The sequence below is a fragment of the Ochlerotatus camptorhynchus genome, unplaced genomic scaffold, assembly GCF_037179485.1.
Source record: "Ochlerotatus camptorhynchus isolate MF236.1 unplaced genomic scaffold, CSIRO-AGI_Acam_v1.1 ptg000002l, whole genome shotgun sequence".
NCBI classification, from domain to species: domain Eukaryota; kingdom Metazoa; phylum Arthropoda; class Insecta; order Diptera; family Culicidae; genus Ochlerotatus; species Ochlerotatus camptorhynchus.
In genome coordinates, this window is record NW_027040494.1 from 3231781 (window position 1) to 3253856 (window position 22076).

The window sequence follows — 22076 nt, forward strand, 5'->3', positions numbered from 1 at the left end:
GTTTCCTTCTATAGAGGCAGAGGCAGAGGCAAGTGACTGGTTTTCAGTCGAGGAAAGGCAGGAGGGCCAGTAGCTGTGTTGCAGAATGCCACATATTTTTCGCCTGAGGCTGTACCGTCTAGAGTTGCTCATGCGGAGCAAACATGGATCTATGTGTGTATGTTTTGGCAAAAAATACCACTGATGAAGACTGGGACCAAGGGGGACCAGAGAGTAGCCGGGAATCATCGACACTTGAATAAATAAGGATTTAATTGACAGTCGGTTGAGAGGGAATTTAAATGAGCGATATTTTAGCGAATGGCAAATTAATGGAGCTGGGTCAGATTTCGGTCCCCGGGGAGGGTATATCTGGAATGTTTGTTGAAATCGTCTGCTGCTCAAGTTCTACACATAGTCACCACCATTGTTATCACTGTGATGTAATAGTATATGAAAATTCCCGTAAGTCTTCCTGCATCTAAATTCATGCTCAGACAAGTACTTGAAATAAGTACTTTCACTTATCGAAAAGATAACTGCGAACATAACTACGACAGTGAAGAAAACTTTGTCCTAAACTATCGCCATATTGATAAAACTTTTACATCACTTCATCGGTGCCCTTTGCTGCTCCGGGAGACTCTTCTAGCGCTATTCATCCGGAACGATTTCCAACTTTCCATCCCACTACATACCAGGCTATGCCAATCTCCAAACTTCGTATGGGCTGGGAGGGGAAGTCAAGCACTTCAAAACCGGGAAGAAAATTAAATTGAATTGAAGGTGCTTCCGGTGCGATATATAGGTTGAACCCCCAGTTCTTCTCTTCGCTACAGGAGGATAGTATCGGAGAGAGTTTTTTTTACTGAATGGAAAATGGTTTCGTCACCGTCATGGGCTAAATGCCAAATCGGATGCATAAGTGCATGCAAGTCTTTCCAACACATTTGCACAGTGTATATTTCACATGGGAAGTTAATAATACAAAAGGTTTACTATAGTTTTAAAACGACAAGGCTATTCAATGCTCGCTAGCTGCCAGAGGTGGGCACAGCTAACGGAAAACTTAGCTTCGAAACCAGATATTCTCCATAGCTGATAGCCACTAAACGATAAAATGATGGCGAGATTATCGGAAGTTAAGCAAACCGCTAACAGATAACTTTTGATGTAGACTACGTCTTACGGGAAGGTACTGGGGGTAAATCTAAAATCTAAAATTGCAACCGTCATGAAAAGGTGTAAGGTTTTTGAACGCTTATAACTTTGTCAGTTGTAGTTGAAATTAAAATCCAAATACACCAGTCGATAGGAAATAACTCTCGTAAGTTGTTACAATAAACGCTTTTTCAATTTTTCATAAAAAAGCTGTTTTAAAAATGTACAAATAAAAAGTGATAGTTGTATCACTGTTTTCATGAAATAAACGTTCTCCCCAAACCCAGTCGTGATAATCGAGTACTATTTGCACATCGTGCTGCTTGAATCTGAAAAGTTATAAAACAGCGCTGCTAATGTGCCTCAGCTCAACATCAGATTCTCTGCTTGGACGTTAAGCAGTACAGTTCGGTCTTTCCTCGCTCTGTCGATTTGTTCGATTAACCTATAGTTTGTTACAAACGTTCGCAGATATACTGCACGTCGCGTCGTCAGAAGTGTCAGTCGCATCGCGTGATGGGAAGACAGCGCTCCCGGAGCAGACTTCGTGACCAAGCGGAGAAGAAGAACAGTGGTGAGGGTAGCTCGGTACCTACCTCAAATAGGTACGCTACTCTTCCCACCGATGTTGGGAATACCAACCCAGTCCCGGTGAAGCGGACGAAAAAGAGGAAGAAGAATCAAGGACAGTCCGATGGTACGAGCGGACGCGATGATGCTACCGCGATGAACGCCAGCGACATCGGTGATTTCGGCGACGCCGTCGAAACCGAGAATTCGGCCGGCCCGAGTGCGGCGAAAGTCAAGCTTCCTCCACTGTGTAGTAGGTATAAGTCTCATGTTAAATAAATAACTTAACAATATCAAAACATCTAAAATTCTCAGTGTATAACTTTCAGCTACAGTCTTTATTTCACTGGTAGCGAAATGCCGGATGATTGCTTTTCGGTTCCGTCGAAAAAGAGCGTAAAAGAAAAGAAAGATCGGGTGCATGATTGGAAAAGAATTGAGAAGCGGGACTCGTCGTTGCAACCATAGGGTAAACTCAGCGAAATCAAATACGAGAGAGGGAGAGAATTGGTTCGGATTGCTGGTGTACCAAAGATGAAGGTCCCAAGTAACAATCTAAATGCTTGGAAGATTTATTCTTATTTTATCATTGTTTTATCATAGCATCCCTTCCAGCCTGTGGTTGTATTACGGCTTTAAACCTTGTATTGAAAAAGCTTTTAGTGGATCCAATAAGCATTTCTTACATCTTGATTACAAGCGAAAATAGGAGCATCGCTTGGAATGATGACTTTTTGACAGGTGGTCATGGTTTTTGTTTTGTTTTGATTCGCTGTACCGAATAAAACCAGCAAGCTAGTTATATAGCTTAAATATAACTTAACGCTCTCAATTTGGACTACGAAATGCTAAGATACAACCATTAGGTTTATGTTATGCTATAGAATTCCAATCTAGGAGAATATGTTATATTGAGGTATTTTTAAGGAGTAGCAAGTTATAACGAAAAAAAATGTCGCCGTATGAACAAATTTCACACAGCATGAATAATTACGCTTTAATTGATAGGCAATAAAACACTTTCATACATCTATGTATAATTAAACAATATGTGACTGGTTATTGCTCAACAGTAGTAACAGTTTTGTACTAAATAGATAATCTTTGAATGACTCTTTAATGCATGGTGCTAATGCAGACAAATTAAAAATATCCCTATATTTTAGTATTCATATGGCGCACTAAATTTATGCTCCTATTTGGTATAATAATCACCATAAATATTGCACGGCATGCTGTGAAGCATATACAGATTGGTTTAAAATTATAATAAAGTCGTCTTATTTTCAATGTACAATAATATCAGCCATTATTACCAACTGACAAGGATCACGATTTCACATCAAACATCGAAAGAATAAAACCACAATAAAATATTTCTCAATATTAACTATCATCCAAAAAGCCCAACTTAAAACCTTCAAAGTTGTAAAAATGTTTTGCGTATCATGTTTTATCAACTTCTTCAGGAGCGATTTATGCGGTTGTAATATAGTTTTATGGTAGTCATTAGAAGGCTGTTAAAACTTTCTGAACTGGAGGAGGTTTTATGTTTTCATTTTTAACAATCACGTCTAGAGTGTGATAAAACTGACATAAATCCTATGCTCCTAAAGTAGTTCGCATATCAAGTTTTAATGACTGCATTAAAACTGGGCCAATTGGCCATGACATGGCTGTATTGCGGTTCTCAGGAGATTGTTAAAGCAATGTGGTCGTCAGTGAAGGTTTTATAATTTGGTTATATCAACTGCTATAAAACTTAAATAAAACAAAAATTGTTGCTTGGGATGGCAGTTGCCTCTACTCAGCTGGATATCCGATCGTGCCAGAGGCAACGAACGATGCCATTGAGCGGGAGAAAATCGATTCGGCTTTGTCGAGAGAATACATCAGATACCGATTGCTTACAATGGTTCACCGACATATAGAAAGAGAAAGAACTGGTAAACTGAGAGAACATATCGCCGAACGAGCAACGAAGAATGTTCCCTTCGACCAGTCAGATCTTTTGCTACCTCGCTTCTGCTCGCTACCTGCTCCTACGATGTCTCATTTTGAGATGGGACGAAAGCAAACGAGAGAGAGAGACGATTCGGTTTTGAGAGCATCGACTGAGGGTTGCTGCTGCGGAGACTGTAGCTCGTCAGAGATTCTGTTGGCTAAATTTAACGCAATCGCACGCGTTTTAAATTAGTGAAAAAAAGGAATTTTTCGGTACACAGCAATGGCTACGAAGCGTCACGACACACTGGTGGTGAAGCAAGTACCACTCAACACGCTGATTGGCGATCTCTCATCGCTGGGCGTTGCAGCTGAGTTTAAGCTCGGCAGGATCGGCACCAAGGTGATGCTCCGTTCGAAAGCGGAGTACGAGGTGGCCGTGAAATATCTGAAGGATTCCAAGGCGGAATTCTTCACGCACGACATCCCCGGTGAGAAGCCCTTCAAGGTAGTCATCAGGGGTCTACCAAACTTCGACCCCTAGATGGTCGTAGCTGAAATCAACCGGTAAAAGCTAGCCCCAATCGCTGTCTTCCGAATGACAAGGAGAGACGAAAACGTGAAGATGTACCCGGATTGTCTTTTCCTGGTGCACTTCCAGAAAGGGACGGTGACGCTCAATGCACTGCAAGCCATCCGATCGATCTACTCCATCATCGTTCGGTGGGAGCCATATCGTGACGTAACGCAGTGCTAGCGGTGCCTGAACTTTGGAGCCACGCTGTAGCAACTGCGCTCAAGAACACGCCACTTCCAACTGCCATGCGGATGGAGTCGTGGCGTTAAAATGCGCCAACTGTGGTGGTGCACATCAAGGTTCCGACGGACAGTGCTCCAAACGCGAGGACTTCAAACGCATCCGAAAGCAGGCGGCAACTAGCAACCAACCAGGATGCAAGAAGGACAAAGTCCCGGCATTTCGGACGGAGGATTTCCCGCCTCTTCGTGCTCCTCATCAAAGGCAAGAAAATTCACGGGTGCATCCCGCTCAAGCAACTTCCGGTTATTCTTCTGGCCAAATTTCTTCACCCCCCCCCCCCCCCCCGGATTCTGGAGACAACCAACAGCGCAAAACAACAACCCCGATCTATTCTCAGCAGATGAACTGGTGCAAATTTTCGTCAACGTGTCCGGTGCTCTTCGTAAGTGCCGCAATAAACCCGAACAGATCCAAGTGCTCGGTAAGTTCATCATCCAATATGGCGTCTAAGCCGCTAACTATCGTCACCTGGAATGCTTGCTCTGTAAGACGACTTCCAACTTCCTCCGCAAGCACAGCATCGACGTGGGCCTTCTAACCGAGACCCATCTAAAGTCCGGCGACAGCTTCTGGTTCCCTGACCACAACATTATTCGGCATGATTGCACCAGCTCCAAGGGGGGGGGGGGTGTTGTTGCGGTCGTCGTCAAGAAAGAAATAAAATACCACACTCTGTCCCATATCCGCACCTCTGTCATCGAGGCCCTTGGTGTGGAGGTAGAGTCGTCGACTGGATACGTCCAGTTCATCGCCGTTTACTGCCCTCGACAGTGTGCCGCCAGCAGTGAACTAGCCGCTAAATTTAAGAAGGACCTGTCCACCATCACCCATAGCGGTTCCCGCTTTGTAGTTGGAGGAGATCTAAACGCTCGCCATGAGGCCTTGCGGAACTACCAGCAGAACCAGAACGGTCGTCTGCTGTTCGACCACTCACAGCATGGGCTGTACTCCGTTTGGTTTTTAGATGAACCAACATTTATCTCAACGGCGGGCAACTTATCGACGCTAGACCTGTTCCTGACAAACCGGTAGTGGCTGAACTGGGCTGCAACGTGGCTCCTGCTTCAAGCCTGCGCAAGGACTACCATCGTGTAAACTGGGCCCAGTTTGGACGCGTGGTAGACTGGCACATCATCGACAACCCACCATAACCGTGGCTGACGAGGCGTGCGTCCAACGAGTTCCTGTGAGGGGTAAATTTATTACCATTGATTCTTAACCTCAACGTAATGCGATGCATGTCATTCTTATATGCGATGTTGACTTAAACTGTAGTAATTTACGATACTTACTGTACATTGTTATACGACTTCTGGTTGTCTGAGAAGAAACTCAGCTAAACACATTCCCACGTTTGGTAATTTGAGGTACACGTACGCGAAACAACGACGGAGGAAGAAGAGCGCTATTCATCCTCCCGGGCTCTAAGCAGTAGTCGTAGACGGGTATGGCCAACTCGTTCAATGGTCTCAGCTATATAGCAGTCCAATCAAGGTCATCGTAGTTCGTCAGCAAATTCCTACGGATTATCAGGTCAGGTGTATCGTCGTCGTCAATGGGGCGTTCGCGGAGGCCAGAAGGCGTCCATTCCAGGCAATTCTCAGTTTAGTTCAAAAATTCAGTTTAAAAAGCACCCGTTCATTTGTTTCATAGACTCATACACACATACACACGCATACTTAAGCAAGTGAAATCGTCCTGAAATACAAACTCGGTTAGTCAAGAAGCAGCACAAATCAACACCACAGCAGCGAAGAAAGAATCCAGCATTGAAACGAAACACCGAACGACATCAGCAGCAATGCTTACAACCGTAAATGGGTCAAGGTCGAACAACGGTCATCGAAGCAACAGCAGCAGGCAATATATCAATATCAGTGGCAGCAGTAAACAGAAGATGTTTGTCGGTCAACTTGGAGACCGACAGTGATAATTGTAAAAAGAAGAAAATACGCAAATGCTAAAGCATTCGCCACATTAGGTTTCTTGAAACGAAACACAAACGCATTCCAGGACATCTACGCGCTGAAATCACTATATACTGTGCTCTCGTCCGCAGTCTTCTAGAGTACGCTGTTGTTGTGTGGGCACCCTTTCACGCTATTCAAGCTAACAGAATCGAAGCCATTCAGCGAAACTTCGTAAGATACGCTTTACGTGTTCTGCCCTGGAACGATTCGGTAAATTTGCCGCCTTACGAAGAACGGTGCAGGTTGATTGACCTGGACACGTTGGCAGCAAGGAGGAAACTACTTCAGCGACTCTTCGTGTTTGGATTGCTTAACGGTGACGTGGATTGCAACTCTCTTGTGAGCCAAATCTACATCAATGCTCCTCAAAAAGTTCTACGTAGTTACACGCTTCTGTGGCAAGGACGGACAGGAACAAAGTCGCGCCAACGAAAAAGAAATTCGGATTGTAAAGGAGCTAAAAAGTAAAGCAGTATACTACGTGAAGGCAGACAAGGGAAACGCGGTCGTTATCATGGACAAGGATGATTACGATAATCAGATGACATCGAAGATTAACAACGGACCGTATAGACAGCTTACAGAACATAGTGAAACGCGTGGAGAAAGCACTGAAGGAGTGCAAATCGATATTAGGAGATGGAGCAGGTCGTTTACGGGAACCAAATGTTAGGAGAAGGCTTTTCTTCAGTGGCATGTTTCGGTTGAAAATAAATTTTACAACCATTCCGTTTGAATGGGTAATGACGAATGTTAACTTTATTTCAGTTTTGGTTTTATATCAGTTACATCGAATAACTTAAAACTATGTATTGAGGAACGTGGATTAGCGTTCGGTAAAATAATAACCAATCAGGAGTTAGCATTCTGATTGGTACATAAATGGTTCTAGTATGTAGGTGACTTTTGCATAGAAGGGATGACAAAAGATAGAGAATGAAAATAGAGAGAGTGAGTGCCCTAGCACGAGTGACTTACTCAAGTCGCTTGCGCTATGCATTTCTCGAGTACGGAACTGGGTTAGCGGTGTGGTAATAGGATACCTTTTTGCATGTTCTTCAGTTCTGGCTTCAAGCGGTGTTGTACCACTTGAGGTTTATTGCTTTGTATGGATGATTGGAATTGTCCGTGGGTACGGGCTAATATGTTACAACGATTTCAAGTGTTGCTGTGATTTCTCACTTCACACTTGATGACGAATCTAGGATGGGAAACTTGGACTTGATGCCTTGATGGGAAATGTTTGGGTTTAAGGAATGTGTTAGGAAATTTATGATGTGTTGTGAAATGTGGATTTTATGAGAATGGTCATACTGTGGGAAAGTTTGCTTACACAAATCCCATTCTACCCAGGATCAAAGGTCTCCCCAAAGTCCACAAACCAGGAAATGAAATGCGAGAGATCGTGCCTGCAGTTGGTTCCCCCACCCACAAACTAGCGAAGTGGCTAGTCAAAGAGTTCCAGAGTATGCCGAATCAGTTCCAGAGTAAAGCAGTTAGTAACACCCAGGAGTTCACCCAGCAACTACAATCTTCAGGAGACATCAACGAGGACGAGATTATGGTATCTTTCGACGTTACAGCTCTTTTTCCCAGCGTACCGGTCAAGCGATCAACCATTTGGAGGACTGGCTATTAACACAACGAGAGGATGCAGCATGGAGAAACAAGGTTCGGACGTACCTTAAGCTGACCCGCCTTTGTATGGAAGAGAACTACTTCTCCTTCCGAGGTAACTTCTACAAGCAGACTGTGAACTTTTCATGGCCAACTTGGAGACAATCCTGAAGGAGAAAGGACTATTACCAAACCGTTGGTGGAGGTTTGTTGACGATATCTTCAGCGTAGTTAAACAGGAAGCCCTTCCACAAATTTTAGATGAGAGCAACAGAATTCACAAGGATATCGTATTCACTCACGAGGTAGAAAAAAAACGCGAAACTCGCATTTCTCGATCTTCTAGTCATCAGGGAATCGTCATCATCTTCCTCGCTTGAATACGAAATTTACAGGAAACCAACAAGCACCAAAAGAGTTATCCCCTATACTTCCAACCATTCGTTCCAGCAGAAAATGGCCGCCTTTCACCACATGATTCATCAAATGCAGACTCTTCCACTCAGCGATACAGGAAAGGTTAAGGAATTACAGTACATCTTCGAAACAGCAAGACTCAACGGATACAAGGAGACCACAATCCAGGCAATCATCGATAAAAGGCGAGAATTATACAAAGGAGATTATTTACAACCCTCACCGCAGCACCTGAACCATTGAAACGAGTGTCCGTTCCATTTGATCAAAATATTACTTGTAAGCTAAGACCACAGTTAAAACAATTCGGATTAGATTTAGTTTTCACCAGTAGACATAACCAGTTGAAATCATTGTTAGGATCCACTAAAGACCCAGTTAATGTTTTAGGTAAAGCAGGTGTATATAAAATAAGCTGCAATCATTGTAACAAAGTATATGTAGGACAACCCAAGAGAACTTTAGCAACTAGATTTAAAGAACATATAGCGGAGGTTAATAAGGCTAAAAAGCAAGAGGAAAAAGGCCTAACATATGATTTCAAATCAAAGGTTGCAGAACACATCTTCACAGAGGACCACCAACTATCGACGGAGGACATCACGATTTTACGAACCGTATCTACACCATGGAAATTGGATGTTGCAGAAAGCCTCGAGATCAACAAACAACGTAATTCAACTTTACTCAACAGGGATCAAGCAAACGGACACACATGGCTTTTCAAGTTACTACCTAGGACACATCAACGAGTAAGCAGCGGAGTACCTGTTCCTATAGAAAATTAAATTTAAGTTTACCTAGTTTCTAAGTGAAAATGTACCTGTGTTAATATATATTCGGTAAATGCGATGTTTTTCTTCAGTCGAGTATTAGTACAAGACACTGAAGAAGTCTGCACATTGTAGACGAAATACGCGTATCTGTCAAGGATAAGCAAATAAAGTAGTGGAATTAAATGGAAAATACTAATCCCTCTCTCTCTTATTATAATTATGTATAACTATAGTTGTCTTTGTTCATCGCATTGCATTTGTAAATCTGTTTCGATCAGTTGATAAGAGATTAGAGATATGTGCTATTGAGGGTCTCTCATCAGCCAGCTGAATGTAGGTTGAATAATAAAATCAGTTAACATCATACCGGCCGGGGAATAAACTTGTCCTTGTCCGCAATAAAATCAGTTTTTGTGAAGCTAAGTGTTTTATTTTTAGATGCCAGATAAAAGCTTCTTTTATCGATCAGTGTACTGAAAATACCTTCTTCTTCTTCTCATTTGCATTTCAAGCTTATTAATTGGTGCATATAAGCTTATTGCGTGCTCTTAACTTAGTATTCTAAAAAAATAGAGCTAAATTATTTCCGATATATATACATACATACATACTAATAAATTAACTCTAGGATCCTCAGTACTTGTTTTAAAAATTAAAATTTGAAAAACATTCATTGCCGTAAAAAATATTTAGAATATACTTTAAAAAACTATCAATGTCACCCCGTTTTACGGTACATCAATTAAAGTGACATCAACCAAACGCACTATTGGTGAAAAGCTGTTTATAAATAATATATTCTAGACTTCTAGGCAAGCTTTTCGGTGTTACCAAACATCCCGTTTTCAACAAAACCTTCCAAAATTTTTATTATCGATCATTCCTCCCCGTTGGTAATCCACCCCCGGCCATAATATCTCCCATGTCCGGACAATTTATTACAAGTGTCGAGACCCGTGCAGTAAAAAGGGTTCACAGGAAAGTTCCTGTTCCTGTTCTCTCCGCTTTCGCACCCGCACAATACGATGCCGATGTTAGAAGCAGCACTTCCCACTCGCTACTGCTGGATAGACTTGTACAAAAGTCACTAAGGAAGTCACATAAAAAGGAATGAAATTAAGGATCCAACTCCCATAGACGGTAAACCGCCGGCATACACGCAAAAAAAGGAAAACATTATAAAAGGGAATGCGTAACTGTGGCATAAAATAGAAAATGTGAGGTGAGAGTTCAATCCCTTGTACTATTAATGTACTTTTGATACCCCTTTTCATACCCGGTGGGATGCCATTCATTTACCTTGTACCGATTGGGCAAACAATGGCATTATCGTGATGGTTTCGGGAATAGGAAAAGGGGGAGAATGATGCGGGGGAGGGAAGTTAATGCCTTCTTACAAATTGTACGGAATTTATGGTCGTTTGACAATCTTACCTCAGTTGTGGTCTTTCACACCTCCTATTCACTAGCTCGGTGTTCGATCATGCGGGTGTGCCATAGGTACGGTACGGTAGCTGGTTACCTTTATGTGTTTCATGTTTTGCAATTTATTGGGTAATACTGCTCGAATGAAAGCCGAAACGACTACGGAGAGGATTATTCACCCATTTTTCTGCGTTATGTGTTCCACAGGACGACGGTGAGGAAATGGGAGAGGCATGATGACCGATGAAAATGAAGTGCTGACTATTTGTCAAGGAAATTGGAGACCATCAAACGAAGATATACGTTCATGGCTCTCGGCACTGCTGGAAGCTGGAACGGCCGATCAGCTTTCCTTCAATTTCGAAAGCGCTACACTCATTTAAACGCTTCAAATGGACAACCTTCAATGTGCCCAATATTCAATGTTTTTGCAAGCAGGCGGCATCGTCCCGCAGTCCGATATTCGATCTCCAAAGAATCCCATATCGGACCAGTGTAGTAAGCGTTCGCTTCTACCCGGAACCCGAAAAATTTCGACAGCAACCGTTTCGAAATTGAAAAGTTTTAATGAAAGTGTCACGTCAATCTCGGCTCTCGTGTTGTCGTTGGTGCTTTCACGGAATGGGTGTCACCATACAGCTCTCGACCACCTCTTCTGGTTGCTCCCTTCTGGTTCGGTTCATGCATTGGCATTTAGCAAGGGTGCCGATTTCAGTGGCAATCGTGAGGGGCAAACGTTCTTGATGAAGATATGGAGCTTTGGGTTGACTGTTCTAAAAACTAAAATCTAAAGAGCGAAAACCCTATCAAACGTGTTGAATGGTAGGATCTAGAATATTCTTATATTACACTCTAATAACAGAAGCCAATTTCGTACTATAATATTTTTTTAGTTTTCTCATTTACTTGCAAATATTTATTCTAAACTTAATCGTCAGTCAATTCTTTAAAATAAGTAAAATAATCGTTTTGCAACGGACCGCAAGCCGATTCAAATGAAACGAGCTGTAGTTTACATATTGTATGAAAACCAGTTGGCTGTTCGGGACCTAACACTACTGCGACCAGTAATTTGATCTATTGTAGTATATCCCGTGTCCTTAGTTTAGTGCATGTCGTATTACTACATCACTATTGATAAATCATGAAGTATTTGATTTTTTTAGAGTTGGCATTCTTACCTTCATCGCAAGGAATAGATTCTAATTGAAAGGTCCCGCTCTTTATACTCTTCGGAGTGTTGAAACACCCTCCAAAGGCGCGCCCCTTTGTCAGTCAAAATTGGAATCCTTAGCAACAAAATTAAGGAATGACATTGATAATGACCATGCATCAGAAACCACTTAACCACTGCAAACTAGGAAACAACGAATGGAAGATTAGGAATCACATAGATGAAGACTAACTAGCTTATTTTTTTTTCTTGTTTCAAGATCATTCTCGGTGGGCATAGCCGAGTTTTGTCACTATCAACAAGGCATAAAAAGTAACAAGGACTAATATGTGTTCCTTGTATTACTGAGTTTCTCTAGTTTGAAGTAGTCAGGACTAGGAATCGGTGGTAACGTACCACGATAAGGTGATCTACCCACGTTACGGGGTATGTATTGCTTACTTACGTAGCTATCTCCGAAGGGTTTTACTATTCGTGTTTTCGTTTCTCGTATAGAGAAAACCGAATGAGCAAACTCTGGATTTAGTAGTAGAAAGAACAAGATGAGCAGACTGCGATTGACTGAAGAGGGAAGGAGATACTTTCATTTGATATCTCACGACCATGACTAATAAATTCCATTGGACTTCCATTTCCGGGAATAATGCCTTGGGCCTTTTCTTAGGAGAATCAGCAATCGCCTCTTTGACTTTGATCCTAACTGTGGTAGAAGAAGGACACGTTTGTATAAATTTATTCCGCGTTGTAATTTGACTCTAGCAAAATAGTTAGTTTTGATGTGCGGCAATTGTTGTGCGAGTTCCGTGAACGCTTTCCAGATACATCGAAGTGTCCAACAGTGAAGTGAACGTACAACAATAATGTTGTTTCGATCAGCCACGCACCGCCCGTTTTCATCTCTGGTCGTCAACCCTTGCCACGTTTTGGATTCAAAGCATTCCGGCATCGGAAGGGCTAGCATCCACCAAGTCATCATCCACTAACCGAGTTGGCCACTCGTCACCAGGATCGGCTCACCACCTTTGCATCGACCGGGCGGAAGCCCGCAAAAGTACAACGTTAGTGTGAAAATCCACCGATATTAATTATAGGCAAATCACCCACGACGCAGCTTATAAATGATCAACTTACCCATGCAGCAGCTTGAATCCAAATGACCTTTCACCAACTGTCAGGAAATGTGCATGAAATATCATGACCTACCTAGTTATTATCCATCCCTCTCCTTCGGTATAAAAGTTATTCAAGGTTTTTTTATGAACAATAATGAAGGACAATGAATTACTGAATGCTGTTAGTTTTAATTTTACTAACATGATGGCGCCACCCACCTTTCTATTGGCATAATGTTATGCATGGAGAATTGATTTTATTTCCATATAATTTTTTTACCGTTATCAGGGAAAACAATATTTTGTAGTTCTATTCCGCAAAAATTTGCTGAACCACCAGCGTAAATTTTTACAATAAAACCAGAAATTCCTATTTTTTCACATAAACAAAAACAAATAGCTGTTTCTTTTTCCAGCGACATCGGCGGCATCGGCTGCGTCTAGAATTAAAACTCACTTTGACAACGTTACTCGACTGGTGATTTTAACAGTATTCTGGAACCAGATCACATTTATTCGAATCGGAAAATTTCTGCAGCAAAGCCTCAACGCGATCATTATTGGACATGCGATTCTGCTGTTCGTCTGCCTGGTGCTGATTAACTAGCTCCTCAATGCGAGCTTCGTACATCTCGACAAGCCGCTGCTTCTCGGCATCAATGTCATTGTAGCTTTTGCAAACACGATCCTGCGTATGTACGTACGAATCCTTGTAATGGATCGACGAAGTCGTAATGTCCTCGAAATGTCTCGAATCGGTAAACGAGCTCTGCATCTCGGAGGTAGACATCTTGTCCATGAACTGCACCTGGTGGATGCCATGATTGTGCAGATGATGCCGGGGACTGGCTTTGCTACACTCGTCCGTTTGATCCACAATCGGTGAAATGCCCTGAGAGCTGGGCGTGTTTGGATCGTTGGTGGTGTTCCCCCGCACCGTTACGGCGTCACTGGGGTTTGAACGTTCCTCCGGGGAACTGAGCGATGCCTTGAAGAGCCGCAGCTTAAAAACCTCTTCGGTAAGTCTTAGAATTTCAGTATCACCCTGCTCTAGGTCTATGCGAGCCTACGAGAGCAGCTCATTCAGTCGTCTGATCTGGCACTGAGCCCACTGGGTTGGGGTAAGGTAGTCCTCACCCGTCTGTCCGGCAGGACTCGAGCAATGTGCTACGTATTTCATCTTACGGCCACTCAACGTGGTGCCATTGTGGGCCACGTACGGATGGTCGCGTTCTATTTCTGTGGCCTTACCAATGAGAGGAGACGATTTTTTTGCAAATCCGTCTGCACTCGTTTTCGCAGAATGGTCGTCCCCGTCGCGTTCTTATCCTGTGGCCGTGCCACCACGAGGAGACGATTTTTATATTGCAAATCCGTCCTCACTCGTTTTCTCAGAACGGCCGTCCCGGTCACGTTCTCTCCAGTGGCTTTGCCACGGCGAGAAGACGATTTTTGCAAATCCGTCCTCACTCGCATTCAGAACGGCCGTCCCGGTCGCGTTCTTATCCTGTGGCCGTACCACCACGAGGAGACGATTTTTTCTGCAAATCCGTCATCACTCGTTACTCAGAACGGCCGTCCCGGTCACATTCAAAATTCCAATTTTCCTTGCAATTTGGTGATTTGCCTTTAATACCCATCGGGGGTCTCCAAGATTCCAGGTTTGTCTCTTGGCAGGATTGCCAGAAATGTGAAAATTCACCGATATTAATTATAGGCAGATCACCCACGACGCAGCTTATAAATGATCAACTTACGCGTGCAGCAGCTTGAATCCAAATAACCTTTCACCAACTGTCAGGAAATGTGCATGAAATGTCATGACCTACCTAGTTATTATCCATCTCATAGTAAGCTTCGAAGCAAACTGTAAGTAGCGAACATCACTTGCGTGCAAGACCGTTAGCACGGATACACTTCATACAGGCGCAATAGGCGAATAGTAGTATCGATCGTACAAGATAGGAAGCTAGAGGAAAACAGAGGTGGGCCGGCCAAGCTCAAAACCATGTATGCACATGTGTAATAAAACCAAGGTTATCAAATTTACTGAATAAAAGTAGTTACTAAACTTTCCCGTCCCCAAAGTTAACCGTGTTCAGTGTTAGAAAATTTGATTGATAGTGTGTTTATTCGTCAATTCATTGGTTTGGTTGTGATAATGCAGATTTGTTGTTATTCCAATATATTCATATTAACAAAAAAAAAGAAGCGATTAACGAATCTTGAATGTGGACAGGCTTGCGATTAAACTCATGATGTTCTACTCAGTAGGAAAACATTTTCACTTTAAGCCCCTCATATTACATTATACAAGCTACGATCGCGTTTCTATTGCAACCATTCAAAACCGGGCCCGACGGTGACGATGTTAAGTTTCACAAAATACACGATGATCAAGCGATGTTACTATAAGTTACTACTCCTTAATATGTTAGAACCTGAGATTTATTCAAACTCAAACTCGACGGCGGTGCTCTTTATACAACGATCGATGATCTTTTAAACCTTTTTACGTTGTTTCTATTTGGTCCTTACGTAAGACGGGAACCGACTCCATCAATCCATTACCAGCGTAAATATATTTCACATCTTTTAAGCTATTTTGACCGAACTCTATTGCATTTAAAAACGACTGTTTTCTCCTTCATATTACTGCATCAAAACCGCTAAACCACACAATGAAACACTACCCGCCGTGACTACCGTCAGTCTTCAACCACGGCCCTCATGACCGTGCTAAGGACACACCTAACAATACATCAAAAACTAATCGGTCAAGTGCCAAGCTTGCATATTCGATCGCGACATTTATTTTCTTTGCAAAACATGCTTCAACATAAAAAAAAAAAGAAATACAAAATGCATTATTCGTTGGCAACTAACCGTAAAAACCCAGTAACATGCCTCACGCAATCTAGGTCATCCCATCGGGAAATGCAAAATGATGATAATAAATCTCAAAGGGACGCATCTGCTCCCGTAAACAATGCATTCGAACCCAATCCGGCGCAACCGACATCTCGCCCACGCATTCCAACAACATCATAAGATAAGGGAAATTTTCGCCTACCTGATAGCCACCAGCCACATCAAACCGACCAGCACTGCCCACAAAGGCAGACACGTCCCCTCGAAAATGCAATCGAGAAATGTTTAAAACAATCTTCAACCAGAACGTACTCACCAAATTAATATATCCAGCAGCGCATTCCTGATGCTTACACGCATGTTTTCCTCCAGTCAGTTTTAAACAATTCCTCCTCCAGCGATTCCAACCACACAATAACTAGATATCATTTTTCTTTTTCAAATCACTCTGTGCACAAAAGCAATGCACATCACAAAATAGTGCGGTCGAGTCACACCGGCAACAAAGGGAAGCGAGAGCACACCAAGAACCTAAGCAACAGGGAGGAAAACATTAGCACAAACCTTTCCAAATCAAATTATCGCGCCCGGGACACAAAACTAATCAAATGCGAGCACCGAAAAACTCCACGTGTGTGTGTGTGTGTGTCATCCTCTATCCCTCAACCAGCCGGGGGCGTTGGACAAGTAGAACTGCGAATAATTTGATCAAATCTCATGCTCCGTAATGGTGCCCTTTATGTTGTGAAGACTAGTACTTCAAAAAGGGTAACTTTTGAGGCAAGACAGGGTGTCCTCAACAAGTTAAGGGAACAGGATGCACTAAATGTTTACAACAGGTACAGCAAAACATCACATAGACGCCCTTATTCACACTAACTACTCAGGGGGTAGAAGGTCAAGAAGAGCCACCGCCGCCAACTAAAGCTTGAACCGGGTACCTGGGACTCCCACGATATACCCGCGGCAATGGTCAGCAGACGATGCCCTGTGCGTATTTAGTATGTAATGTTTTATTTGGATACACAAAATGTTTGAAGCCATGCGTCATCTAAACCATAATTTGCATCACCACAAATACACTTGTGAACAATCTTCAACTGGAACGTTCTTACCAAATCACTTAACCCGGGAGCGCAATCCCGATGCTTCCACGCATATTTTTTTTCCCTCCACTCCAACCACACAACAACCAAATATCACTTTTCTTCACTTTTCTTTTTCAAGTCACTCCGTGCACAAAAGCAATGCACATCTCAAAACCCTGACAATAGATCAGCGCACTTCTCATCACCGCGTAAATAAACAGAAATTAAAATTTTCACTCGCGATGCCACAAATTTCTGGTCCGGGAGAAACAATCAAACCACGCCAATTTTGCAAACATGATGAATCATGTTTTCTTTCTCGATTCTAAAACTTCTCGGAAAGCGAGAAACCAACACTCACACATGTATAACCGTCCGGGAGGCAGAGTGCCAGCGCTGATCCGGCAAATGCAGCCGAAAACTATGAAAGCGAATGCACGCACAAAACAGAGAACGAACTTAACACACAACCGTATCCAAAGGCGTTAGAAACTTGACTCCCTCGAGCACCGAAAAACTCCACGGCAGCACAAAGACAGCCCGAACTCAAAAAAATAAAAGAAAATAAAAGGCGGCAACGGAGCAAAAACACAACCGTCCTCGAACGATTTTCAAAGCGAACTCTTGATCAGCGAATCCAAACACATCTTTTTCGCATATCAAGCTTATTGCTTATCGCATATTAGCTTATTGCTTGCTCTCAACTTAGTGTTCTAAAAGCACTTCCGCAGTTATTAATTGAGAGCTTTCGATGTCAATACCTAGAGATGAACTAGCCTAAGGCTAAAAATCTCTTAAATAAAGAAAAAAAAAAAAAAAAAAAAAAAAAACGATGTCAATACCAATGCAGCGATTTGTATATTGCGTGGCAAGCACAATGATACTCTATGCCCAGGGAAGTCGAAAACATTTCCAAACCAAAAGATTCCCTTGACCGGACCGGGAATCGATATCGCCGCCTCCGGCAACATAAAACAACCAACGATACAGACAAAACGTTGCTACGACAACCATGCCAAACTCGCTCTGTAACATAGCTCGATCGAAGTGGTAGAAGGATAATGATATATTGCTTACCTGCTTTGTTGCAATATACATGGTTGAGGACACAGCTTAATCGGAATCGAGAAAAGACATAACAAAAAAAAAAATCCCATTGACACACGTGTATCATCTTCAGATTCACTTCGTGAAGCAGCTTGCCAATAATTTTGTCGTTTTCTTCTACCGAGCGATCTGTCGTTTGTCATGAATAAAAAGGAAGAAGATTATATCATTATTGCTTTCCATTTCTGACAAAGCGTTAACGTTCACCTCGTTGATCGCTTTGTCATTTTGTCGTTTTGAGATATTTTTGATTCCTTCGTCCTAATTAATCCAAAAAAAAACTTCACTAAAGATGTCAACTCAATGGGATGCAATCCCAGAGCGTTATTGTTTGTTTACTGCTTGATTTCGTTCCTGGTCCACTGTTGAAAAACTGCTTGACAACCACAGAGGTCAGTGTTCACTTGGCTGTCGACAGAAGCAGGCCACTCTCGATGTGTTTACTCGGCAGCAATCATTGTGTGGTCCTCCTCCATGCTTGGCATACACAGTTGTACACACCAACTGCTCATTTGTTAATAACTTTTCACTAAGGTGTTGAAATTTGATTTTTTTCTAAAGTAATTGATAGATTAGGATCATAGTTTACTATAGATATGCAAAGAGTAGGGAAATCTTAACATTTGAAACAACGCCAATAATTTTTTTACACTTAAAGTACGAGATGCGCAGCGAGCATTTCTCACTTCATTTTTACAACGCAAAAACAAATACAGTTTATTACTAGAATTAAAATCTACTTATTTTTACATATCTATAATAAGCTTAAACTCTATTCTATCTACTGCTTCAAAAAGAACTATGTTACGTCAACTGTGTGCGAAGTTATTAGCAAATGAGCAGTTGGTGTGTAAAACTGTGTATGCCAAGCATGTCCTCCTCATTGTTCTTCATCAGCAGTTCTTTCGGTCGATGCGTCATCGAATCTGGAAAGCAACTGTTTCGTGATGAGTGTGTGCTTCCATTGCTGCAATGGAAGCGCTCTGCCCCCCGTTGGCGAAACTGCCATACAATGAAACCACTGAAAGCGGCTCCCGTTATTATGGAGGAGGCTTATTGGATAGCGGAAGATTAAGTATTTATTGTGTTGTACCTTTTGACTATAGTTTTGAGATGTATTGTATAATGTCCAAGAATCCTCGGCTCTGCAAAGTTAATTCGATAGAGCCTTATCAAATAAATTAACAAACAACAATACCGCGGAGGCGGTTGCCATCTGTGAGAAAAATGCTAGAACCAGCAGTTTTGGAAATAAGTCATTAAAATAACAATTCCTAGGGATTTTCTGACAACTATAAAAAAAATCTGACACAAGCTCTGAAGAACTCATGCCATTATGAGCGGTATTCGTGCTACGTTGGATTTAGACAAATTGTCCATACAAACCGGAACATGTTCCGGCCATATATTCGAAATCAGATGAACGATTCTTAAACTATTAATAAGCGTTTTATGGTTGTTGAATGCAATTCGGTTCGTTGGTTGCCCAGAAACACGACTTTGTATCTCCGGAATCCGTTGACCGATTTCAAAAATATTAAAAATCGATGAAAGGTTCCATGGTCATCTAGGCCTTTCATTTGGTGATTGTTGCGTCCAATTCGGTTCAGTGATAGCAAAAAAAAACACATCTTAAATAACAAATTCACACACGTACATTCCCGATCCCGTTGAGTCGGTTTTCCAAGCGGTATGTATATCCTTCTTTGTAAGAAGGGTAAAAAGCTACAACCCCTTCTAATGAGACGCTTATGGCATCGTCGGTTAATAAACCGAAGACCGATTTTCGACGCTCAGCTTTCGAAGGTATTTCACACCGATGATCCGATGTGGAGCGGCACGGTGGCGAACTTCACTGCGAACGGAGCACCGACCGACTTGGCCCGGGTTCGCGTTTGGTACAATGACATCAAGCTTTGATGGATGAAGTGCTACACGAAAGCGTGACGGTGATGATACTGATTGCGAACGAAAACTAACCATGCATTTGTCAGGTGTGTAATTGGAATGATAGAACAGGGCAAGGAACTCAGCACATCCAAGTGCATTGGCTTCGGCCCTGTTGATGCGTTCATACATACATGCATGTCCCCATGATAGGCATTTTGCAAAAGCCACCATCTGGAATTGAAACCTCGGTAACGATGTTCTATTGCAAATCCAGCGGCCAACATGTGACCAGGCGTCGATTGTGGCTGTCTATTCTACACGGTGGAGCACGAGTGCAACGAACTCGAGCTATATTTCTCTAACTCACAGGGACGAATCAGAGCAGCGACGGCGTAACCAATAAAATAACAGCTATTTTGGCTCCGGCTTTCAACTTCCTGTTGCGCAAAGCTGTCAATCAAAGTTGTATGGTTCATTTTTCCCCCCTCTCAGGCTCTCAGGACCAGAACACTCAACAACTTGATGGGTTGTTCTGTTTGCGCTTTGAATGCCATTGGTGCATCATCGTATTCTCTGTGTACAGTAGTAGTTATGTATTCGGAATGGGATACATTCAAGCTCCAGTGAAGTGCCATCGATTACAGCGGATACAACATGAAACTGGAACGGAATGGCTGCTATCATGCTGGACTCTTTTCAAAGGGAACATTTCCGGTGGAGGACTTTTAAAGTGTAGAGATTCGATTTCATTTGAAATCGAAAACTGTTCAGAACAAATTCAATTTAAAATTCATCACTCTTTTAAGCGACAATTAAATAGGAACGGTGATAGCCACTCTTGGCATTGGAAGGAGGCCAGGAAAATTAATTTAATTTAAAGTTTGCTAGCACACCAACTGATTTGAAAATGTCAATAAGAAGAAACTGGAGGAACATTGATTTGATGCTTGCCATCGATAATTTCAAATTGAAATAATTTTCAAGGGTGGCCGCTGGACCTTTTTTTTCTGATTTGTTGTTATGGTTTTTAGAACCAGCAAATCAGGGACATTTGTGGATTCACAAGATGATATTGGCTTTCCATGAATTAGACGCAATAACATTGTACGAAGAAGTAAGCGTATCAGAAGCGATCGAAGCATGTGGAAGTTAGACTTTTATTAGAATTCATTACGGATTTGCTGAAGCAGAAGATCATCAAAGTTGTCTACTACTGTCCAACCGAAACGATGAATAAACTATTATGATGAGCCTTACTACTAGAGGTTGAACATGAAAAAATCCGAACACGAAAATCTTGTTGGTGTTTAAAAATGCGTTTTATTTTTCATAGTTCAATGGAACAGCTATACAATAGTGTGTAATATGCTTATTGTAAGAGCATTGTTTCTTACCATACGCCATTGCTTGAACTTTCGTATCCATCGTATAACGTCCGTCCAGCACGAGCCCTGTTCCCACTTGTTAAGCTGCAGTTGACGATCATTTCTCATTGCGAGAAGACGCTTTTGTACAATCGCCGCGCTGAAAGTCATATAATTAGCTACCGTTCGTGTGTGTTTCCTTGTCAGCCCTAACCGGCTACCTTTGTAAGGAAAAGGAAAACAAAAAGATGTCCAGTGGAATCGTCAAGAACACACTGAATTTCCAGTTCCCGGATGGAGCCCCTGAACCAACCGTTGTAGAAATTGGTCGATTTGTCAAAGGGTTTGATGCGGACAAAGCAGACATGGAAACAGGCTACAAACTTTCCGATGAAAGGGTTGTTTGCATCAAATTCAGATCTGAAAGAGCAATGAAGGAGGCTCTCCTGCACAACCCGGAGGTTCATACGTTCCACTACTCCAATGGTCAATCCGTGGAAGTTCGTATGACGATCGCTGGAGGGTGTATCCGCTACGTGAGGATCTTCGATCTCACCCCGGAGATATCGGATATTGACGTATCGTTGGTACTCGGAAAGTATGGAACCGTGAAACGCATGATCCGCGAGAAGTTCCCGGCGGAATTGGAGCTAGATCTCTTTACCGGTGTCCGTGGGGTGTATATGGACATCAAAAAGGACATCCCATCAACCATCCATTTCCCCAACCGCCGAGGGAGAATCTACTACGAGGGACTGAGACAGAAGTGTTTTTTGTGTAAGCAGGAAGGG

The 22076-nt window shown here is 42.4% G+C and overlaps 1 protein-coding gene across 1 annotated transcript; it reads right to left on the reverse strand.

Moving 5' to 3' along the window:
• Positions 1 to 13449: 13449 nt before the first annotated feature.
• On the reverse strand, positions 13450 to 21414 carry LOC135697239 (protein quick-to-court-like). Its single transcript, XM_065216900.1, has 2 exons — positions 21316 to 21414; positions 13450 to 14031 (listed from the first exon to the last, which is right to left on the reverse strand). Exons 1-2 carry the CDS (start codon positions 21412 to 21414, stop codon positions 13450 to 13452), a joined length of 681 nt encoding a protein of 226 aa, XP_065072972.1.
• Between the last annotated feature and the right edge of the window lie 662 nt (positions 21415 to 22076).

What these genes read in the sequence shown, in the direction of transcription:
- LOC135697239 (XM_065216900.1), bottom strand. Translation starts at nt 21,414, where the DNA reads ATGAGAAATGATCGTCAACTGCAGCTTAACAAGTGGGAACAGGGCTCG. An exon ending in AGTTCAAGCAATGGCGTATG is followed by an intron (nt 14,032 to 21,315) that starts GTAAGAAACAAT and finishes CTGCTCTCGTAG; the next exon opens with GCTCGCATAGACCTAGAGCA.